The sequence below is a fragment of the Stigmatopora nigra genome, unplaced genomic scaffold, assembly GCF_051989575.1.
Source record: "Stigmatopora nigra isolate UIUO_SnigA unplaced genomic scaffold, RoL_Snig_1.1 HiC_scaffold_26, whole genome shotgun sequence".
Classification (NCBI taxonomy): domain Eukaryota; kingdom Metazoa; phylum Chordata; class Actinopteri; order Syngnathiformes; family Syngnathidae; genus Stigmatopora; species Stigmatopora nigra.
In genome coordinates, this window is record NW_027551605.1 from 1,056,050 (window position 1) to 1,065,000 (window position 8,951).

Below are 8,951 nucleotides of genomic sequence, written 5' to 3' on the forward strand. Positions count from 1 at the left end.
GAACAAAGCAGTAAGGAAGCACATTTTTTTTAAGATGAATGCCTACCACACTGCAGCCTCTTGGTTGGGTGGTTTTTATCAGGGTTGAAGCAATAAACCAATTCACCCAGATAGTTATTCAGATACAGATTTAAAATAAACTGCTATAGACCTCAGACAAAATCGAAGGTCTACCTTCCAACAAGACAATTTCTAGGAAAAACCTTTTGAGTGGCTTGAAAAAAAGACCATGTAACTGTTCCTAAATGGCCTATCCAGAACCCCAACTTAAACCCAACAAAGCATCTCTGTAGAGACCTAAAAATGCCTATCTACCATTTTTCAGGTAGTTTCAAATGACCACTGTTCATCAAAAACAAAACAAAAACAAAAAAACAATCACAAGTACATAGATATATTTTACAAGGATTATCACACTAACCAAAGCTTTCTATGGTTAAGTATTATAAAGACCATTAGACCATTACAAAACTTTGAATCACCAATGTTTTCTATGGAAAATTCATAACAGACAGCAATAATGCAGCATACAGCCAGAACCAGACTGCTGCTGTCCCCAGGGGTGTCATTAGTGTGCATCAGATATGATAGCTATGACTGGATGGCCTGCTGTGCCAACTTCCTGCAGCTGCAACGCAACCGGCAGGGTACCCACGGGAGTGTCCCTTCTGGTAGGGGCACCACATCGCTCAACATGTAGTCATGTTATTTCCCTCAGGTTTCTTGGTTTTTGCTGCTCTCCTTTTTTGCAAGCGTTCTCAGACTTTCTAGACAGGGTTCAGCTACCTTTATGATAAACGCTTTTAATCATCTCTTTTCAATTTCAGAAGCGGTAACGATGCGGCAGACAATTTGGAACCGTCACCCGGAACTGAGAGTATAACTCCATGCCTGCCCTAAGGTAATGATGCAGAAATATAGATCTTTACTAAAAGTGCAGAGTTGGAGTTGTGGGACAGTACTAGATCACTTCTATATTTTAAAAAAATAGACCAAAGACAGTGTTGAACACCGAAAAGGCATTTATTTTTATTATACAGAAATTGCTAATAAAGAAATAACTATAAAACTCCCATAATAATAATAATAATAGTAACGACAGTAATTATAGTAATAACAATTATAATAATAACAATGATAATAATAGTAATGACAGTAGTTATAGTAATAAAAATAATAATACCAAGTAATTTGACCAGGTGATTGATATGTGCAAAAATTGTGACATGCTCAATTAAACTCATCATATTTCAGGGAAAAAACTGTTGGTTGTAATTTTAGTTATTTATATTATTTTGAATTTTAAGTGATGCTTAAAATTTTTTGTTTAATTTCTATTTATCCAATGTTGAGGATATTGGCTGTGGAAAATAGTAATGCATGGTTTCCCTCTTGTGGTTGTGCCTTGCAAGTACAGTAGAGGTATAATGAAAATAATATATATAAACCTATCCATCACTAAAGATAAATACTTTTAAAATATATATTTAATTTAAAAAAAGGCCACATTATTGCCAAACAATTAGGATGCATGTGTACATATATAAAAGGTGTATTTTCAGTACAGCACATTACAGCATTTACAGAAACTGTGGTGGCTAGTGAAACTCCTAAAATATACAGTAACAAACTCTTAAAAGTAAAAAAAAAAAATACAAACACCCTTGCAAAATTCCCCAGCAAAATAGTAACGCATAACAATGTAATTCAAATGGAGTATTTCAACCTCTATCTTTCCCTCTATTTAGCATTTCACTCCTTTTTCGGCTGCTCAATGAGTTTTCCCTTGTGGTACTTCTGTCCAATTCCATACGGAACATGAGCGGAAATGGTGCCCAGTTCTTTAGCCCCCTCGATATGAAACATCTGGTCGTCAAAGTAAATATGTGGTTTAATTTTCTTCAACAGCGGCCCTTTGGGGGCTCCGGCCAAGAAGAGAGCCTCGTCAACCTCCAGGCCCCAGCTGCGGAGGGTCTTCAGCACTCGAGCCCCTGAACTGGCAGCGCTACGTGCCGTGACCAGGTAGGTTCTGATTGGACAATTCAAACGCTCGTTCTTGGCATAGAATTTTCGCTGGAGTTTCCCCAAAGCCTCCAAGAAACATTTCAGAGGTCCCTAAGAAAGTCACAAATATTTAGTTATTTCCAAGTAGTTAGGATTTCATTGGCCAACACTTATGATTAAATTTTAGAGGGAACATTGCCCACATATACTGTAAAAAATCCATAAAATACATATTTTCAAACCCCCATAAAGTACCTGAGCAAGTGGTTTGTTCTCAAACTTCTTCTCGTGCTCAAAAAAGCTGTCCAAGCCACCTTGTTTAACAATAATCTCAGATTCATCCGAGAAGAGGACTGCGTCGCCGTCAAAAGCCACTCTCAGTTGATTATCACAAAGCTGGTTTTCCTTCTCTGGCATAAACATTGTAGCCGCGGCGATTCCTGAAAAAAAATAGCATTATCCATGAAATACTAAAAAAAAACAGACACATTAATGTAAATGAATGTGTTCCATACCTTCGTTAATGGCTTCTGTGACTTTCTCAGCATCCTTGGAAAGATACAGATTGGTCATGTAAGCTTTCAGGTAGCCGATTGGACTTTTCCCTCCGGTCATACAAAATCTTTCGATGGTCAGGTCTAGAGGAAACAGAAGTGATGTTAAATACTTGTTTGGAGATGTTTGGCGAGTCAGTAAAAGTTAACATACCGTAATGGTTAATGCTGTTGATGAGGCGCACTCCAACTTGGGCATGGTTGTTAGTCATAAGGACAATATCGAACAATTCCTCGCTGTCTGGGTAGAGCTCCCTCAGTCGAGCATTGACTGTCATTAATGCCTGTGGATAGTGGGAAAATCAATAGAAAATACATTTAATGCAATATGTAAAAAATAAGTTACAAAGTGACTATTGAAAGTATTTAACTCCTAGTTTTATCAACACATTTTACCATAAGTCTCTGTAGAACAGGGGTCGGAATCTTTTTGACAGAGAGAGCCATAAATAATACGCACTAAGCTGTCAAATAGTGGCTCACCTTGACGAATGGGAAAGCTGCTCCCGGCTTGAGAGGTTCATTCTCGTGTTCCATTTGATAAGCCACGTAGTTTTCCACTCCTTCTTGTTCGTAGATTTGCCGTTCTGCCGCCATGTTGAAGAGGGTTCTGGATGATACCGCGATTGTGACAGCAAACTTGGGTTTAGGCTGCAAAGAGGCGATAGAATATTAATTTTCTGAACAAGGCTCATGGGGGGTGCTGGAGTCGATCCCAGCGAACTACAGGCACCGGGTGGAGGACTCCCTGAATCGATGGACAGCCAATCACAGGGCAATAGGATACAGATGGACAACCAATCATAGCGAGAGGCAATTTAGAGTCTTTGGGATGTGGGAGAAAACTGGAGTACCAGTAGAAAACCCACATAAGTACACAATGGGAATTGAACCCTTGATCCCTTAACTGCGAGGCAATCATGTTATAGAGCATGTGCAAATAAAATGCAGTTGTCTATTAGGATTCACTTTTTCGCACTTACAGTGCCATTATGTTAGAAACAGGCAAATCTCGTCGAGGACAAGCCTCCAATACTGCACATACCGGTCTGGGCTTGTTTGTTTTAAGCTGTTCAAAAAACGCTTTGGCCGCCGCCCAGTCAGATTCCTCTGCGATGTCCACCACTTGATTTGCGTCGTTTAACTTGAGATCACTCATTTTGTAGAGGTTAATCGTTTTTTTTTTTGCTAGAGATCTTTGAAGAAAGGTTGCACAAAGCCTGAGTAACGAAGAGGAAAGAGTGGGGAAAGAACACACAAGTTTACGGAAGTGTCACCAAAGTGTAGTGGGCGTGTCAGGTGATGACGCCACGAGTTGTACTCCAGGGAAATTACAATAAATAACTATGAATGAGAACAAAAATGAATATGGGCGGTAACCTAACTTGTTTTACGTTGTTTTCACTCTAGAGATCTCAAAAGAAAAGTAATGTGCATGAACTAGCGTTTGAACAATACATCTTGGGAACTTCTATAGGGGAAAATGTCAGTATTTCATGTAAATAATCAAATAAGATATTTACAAATATTTTACTTTTGCTATGGGAAACAATAATGATGTCACTTCACCTTTCCACCATTCTTAACCACTCACCAATTTGAACATTTCATTTCAGCATCACCCAATACTACATTGTCAATTCTCTTTCTGCACTCAATCTACTGCAGTGAATATATCATATTCCATATTTCTTACGCATGAATGACCTCTACGTCTACACGGAGACCGTCATACACCCCTTCCCTCCCTCACATTTGGTAGAGTCCGGAACGGAGCATCATGGCGATGGACGGTAAGAACTCGCACTCAGGTGTTCTTTTGGGGGGGCTGTGATGGGGAGGGGTATTCAGGGTCGACTCCTGTGAAACTTTACTGCAGGACGCCGTGTTCATCCTCCTTTTGAGGAACATGAATTCATCCTTTTTAAACGGGGCTATGGCGTTTTGGGAGTGCAGGAGGTGCTGATGCTGAAGTACGGTGCTGAATTTTTCAATCCCATCACGGGATGCGGGATGCGCGTGTAGTCATGATGGAGTGGTGCGTTCAGGTGATCCCAGTCACGTTTAAAAGACCATTCGAACAAATACTAACGTTAGGATGATACTACATATTCATCATTTTAATACACTTAAGGTGAAATTACCTAGGTTATAGCTTGCTGTTCTATAACGTGCAGAACACTTTTGCTCTGCTGGTACTGCATTTGTCAGTGGGCGAATCTATTGTAGGAGTGACGTTTTGTTTTTGTCGAATTTTTAGATATACTAGGGATTTGACCTCAATGGTGCATTTAGGGGCTGAAAAGATGCTTAAATGGAGAATGGGAGAGTGAAATGGCACACGGAGTGCACTGTCCCACTCTGGACATTGTGTCACGTGTCTTTTGCGCAGCATTGTGTTTACATCTCAATGACACCTGAACAACTGATGCACTATCTTTTCTAACCAGATAAAGGTACAAGTACAGCCTGGTAATTAGTTTAATGTGTCTTATGTTTATAGAGGATGACTGGGATAAATTGGTTCTGCATATTAATTTCTAGCAATGCAATCTAATGCACAATTTGCTTGAGTTCTATTGTAAATGCTGCTATACAATTCATGCATGTTTATATTACCATTCATGCAAAAAGATTTTGGCAGGAAAATATATTTTTAATCAAAGATATAGTTGATTTAAAAGGAATTTGGTTCATAATTTAACCATCAATTGCAAATTGACTTTGTACTATGCAAAATTGCATGCAAATAGTACTTCCCTCTCATATTATTGCATCGAATAAGACCTAGGACTTAAAAGTGATGGTCTGTGTTTTCCTGACTGCAAGACTATTTGGGATTTGGCAAGCTTTTTAGCTTGTGGATAAATCGCCTGCAGAGAGTATTAACTGATTGGACTTGAGTGGTTCTGTCAACTTACACACACACACACACACACGAACAAAACAGAAATATGCTTCTATTTAGGCCTGTTAGTTGTGAGTCATCTCCTCACATCAACAATTTTCCAGGCTTTGCATGTGCGTTCGTACTGAAGGACTTTTATCTTGAGTGGACAAATGCAATCCCACTTTAGGTTTTCATTCTGTTGTACTCAGGAACACAGTATTTGAGGCTACTCAGTGAGATATGAAATTCTTGGATTTACTTCTGACTATAAAAGTCTCTACCTTGGCCACTGTCATTTAATATTTACCCTTTCTCACTGCTAGAGGGTGGTCTTGTGTCTATGTGGTGGAGTCAATCAATTTCAAAGTACTGTAAGTTGCAATTCGAATATAAAATGTCCAGAATTCTCAACAAAATTTAAAGTATAAGGTAGTACTTTTCAAATAGTGAGCATGTAAGCTTTATTGATCATTGGAATTCATAAAAGAGGAGAAATAAATCATTTCTGCATCCCTTTTATGGATTGTTTAAAGCACTAAATCATTTCCAGTTTACTAATGTCAGGCATTAAATTAATATATGTCTGGTCTTATAACCCAACCCCTCTTTATTTCATCTTATCTTACCAGGTGGTGGGAGGAACTGTGACGCTCACGAGCTCATCTGCGCACGGCGAGGTAACGCCAAGCAAGCACTCCACACAGTATGTTTTCCATGTGTTTGTGTTAGTGCACTCTTGATTTGTCATGTTTGTCCCAGTTGACATGTTGCTAAATTATGAATAGTGTATCAAGTAGAAGTTCACTTGGGTAAAAGAAGGCAGCTGCGTGTTGATGATTTATTTAGTATGGAGAGTGTGTATCGGATGGTGAGTAAGTGTAAGACACTTTTCTCTCCATTTTAAACAAGGATGTGCAATTTTCCTCAACTACTTAATCTTTCTTTGTTATTTCAGATTAATTTCTTAGACTTGCAAAACATACAAGGGTGTTTAAATATATATTAGCTTTAACTTTTTAGTAGTATACATGTGTAAAGTATGGAAATTGGTACTGTTAAGAGAAATATTGCAATACACATTAAATATTGGGTGTTATACTACAAAAAGATAATCTTGGTAGTTTCTAAAGTTGGTTCAATGCCTCTCTATTCTCCTGTGTATGCGGGCCAAGAGGTCATTTTACCTGACGGGTTTAAATTATTCAGTCATTGTTGACATTTGCACAGCATTGCCATGGTCAAACTGGCTAAGAGCTCAGTACATGTCAGTATTCAGAGTGGAAAACTGCAGTATTTTTCCTTGTATGTATAGCAGGGACCATACTCTTCGATATAGAAGAACTTTATGGTAAGATAACTGCTGCCAAACGCCTTTTTATTCTCTTGGGATAGTTAAATCTATCATGTGTGCAGTTTGAATCTCTTCTAAGACCACATTTTACTACATTCTGACACTTGGACAAATTAAATAAGAGTGCTACACTCTGTGGGCCTGATTTACTAAACATTTTATGTAGCGTTGAAAAGGGGTTTGTCATTGCAAATTTGGCATGACGGATTTTGTTGTTGTTGCTGGCTCTAAGTGTGCATTTTTATCATTCACTTGCTGAATAGAAGATATGAGGTGATGATTATTGTTGGCATTTCTGAAATGTTTACACAGGCAAAAAACGTATTTAAAATGCAAGGACAAGATGAGTTTTGAGCGTAGATAATTATTCTATTAGTACCTGCAACACAATAAAGCTATGAAGGCATACATATAAAAAATGGAGTGCTTTTGTGACAATATTAGCTTTATGTTTTGTCATACTGACAAAATTAGTGAGCACAGCTACAATTATTTCAGTATATATATTTAATTATAGTGCTTGGTGCTGTTTTTGTTGTTTCAAAATATTATCTATGTAAACACAGAGTAAAGGTAAAAACATACATCCCAATAGTTTGTTGATTATCTTAAATCACTAACAAAATGGCCCAAATGGGTTAATTAAAGACCCTTTTTATATGTTTATATGTAGTTTATTTCTATGTATAGACTATGATTGAGTGGCAGTCAATCCACAGTGACCAATCAGCAGGTTGAACCTCAGTTTACCTAATGAGAAACCATAAAATGGATGAAAAAATGTGCCTATTCGTCTCATTGGATTTTATTAACCTTTGGATGACATTGCACTAAACGTGAGAAGCCGGTTAATAAATGTAGTATAGTGGTGCTGGCTACACTGCTGTCTGATGGTTCTCTTTGAGGCTCCCATAAAAATAGCACAGGCATGATTGCATGCACCACGAATGGCCTACATACAGAGCTGATGTGCCTTACAAGTGGAAAGAGCACTGATTGCCCCTGCAATCCTGACTGGAATGTTAACCCGTTTTATTTTGGTGTATAAAAGGCTCATTAAAGCCTATAATGACTCACATGTTGTATTGTATTTGTCCTCTTATCTCTTCCTCAGTGTCTCCTGAGCTTGTGGGTGTTCTGTCCTCCATTGCTGCCTTCATGGCATTGATGGCTCTGTTTTTTCTTTACCTCAGCAACAAAGTGTCAGTGGAGAGTCCTGACACGGTGGCACATCTCAGTGATTATCAAAACATCCATGAAGGTACCACAACTTTTGAAACACCCAATTTGTAATGTTTTGAAGCACAAATATGGATACTTTAAGTAAATTGTATTTTCAATCTAAAAGTGTACTATATATGGGTGTATCATACTGTATTACATCTATTGGCTAAAGTATGGTAACTTATAGGAGCTGGCAATGTAGTAAAATGATTTTGATGCAAAAACTGTCTTTAAAATGTTGTACATGGTAGTACAATTTTCTTGCTAGTTTTATTTATAAATGTGTTCCCATTCATTTCAATGGGGAATGCCAATTTGAAATTAAAAGACTTTGAGAGTGCTTTTGTGTACCAAGTTAAACTCATTGGATCACAACTTTATGTATGGATGTTCTAATTTTGCATTGAATTTCCACGATATTCCGCCGATTCCATGATTTTATTGTCATTTGTATTTCTCCACCTATTTGTCTTATGGTAAATGATACATATGTTTGTTGCTCATCATCAAGTGTCCATATCAGTGCCTGTGATGAGCTAAAGTGGTGGTCCGTGTAGCAGCTGGACTCCCTCCCCAAAAAAGATGGCCTTCTTCAAAAGCTTTCAGCAGAACCTCCCATCTGTCAACATTTCATCCATATTGGACTCGGTCAGCAGCAAAGTGGACGATCTGGCCAACGCCGTCAGCGACGTTACTTACGCCGTCAGCGATCAACTGACCGAGCAGGTTAACACCATCATCAACAAGGTCCAGGAGGAAGAAGAGGGAGAGCAGGAGGGTGAAGATGAGAATAGAAGCGTTTGGCAAGAAAGTAGCAGTTCGAACTCTAAAAACAACCAAAGTTGTGACGCGTCCGTGGCAGATTACTCGCAAAGTAAAGTGGAATGGGAATGGAGGGATGGATGCTGGCGGGTGAAGAAGACGGAGG

The 8,951-nt window shown here is 38.5% G+C and overlaps 2 protein-coding genes across 5 annotated transcripts in view; one reads left to right on the top strand and one right to left on the bottom strand.

Moving 5' to 3' along the window:
* Positions 1-1,002: 1,002 nt before the first annotated feature.
* LOC144192367 (cytosolic 5'-nucleotidase 1A-like) lies at positions 1,003-3,852 on the bottom strand. The gene is made up of 6 exons (XM_077711417.1): positions 3,604-3,852; positions 3,042-3,209; positions 2,713-2,842; positions 2,520-2,642; positions 2,260-2,444; positions 1,003-2,115 (listed from the first exon to the last, which is right to left on the bottom strand). Exons 1-6 carry the CDS (start codon positions 3,715-3,717, stop codon positions 1,753-1,755), a joined length of 1,083 nt encoding a protein of 360 aa, XP_077567543.1. The 5' UTR covers positions 3,718-3,852; the 3' UTR covers positions 1,003-1,752.
* A 453-nt stretch (positions 3,853-4,305) lies between these two features.
* syt14b (synaptotagmin XIVb) overlaps positions 4,306-8,951 on the top strand; it is an 11,715-nt gene continuing 7,069 nt past the window's right edge. For 3 of the 4 annotated variants that reach the window (XM_077711413.1, XM_077711415.1, XM_077711414.1), the window contains exons 1-3: positions 4,306-4,351; positions 6,078-6,125; positions 7,914-8,060. In XM_077711413.1, the coding sequence (XP_077567539.1) occupies positions 4,339-4,351; positions 6,078-6,125; positions 7,914-8,060 (208 nt within the window). In that variant the 5' untranslated portion in view covers positions 4,306-4,338. Of the gene's footprint in view, positions 4,352-6,077; positions 6,126-7,913; positions 8,061-8,107 lie in introns of those variants that run through there. The other variant, XM_077711416.1, reaches the window with a different exon arrangement.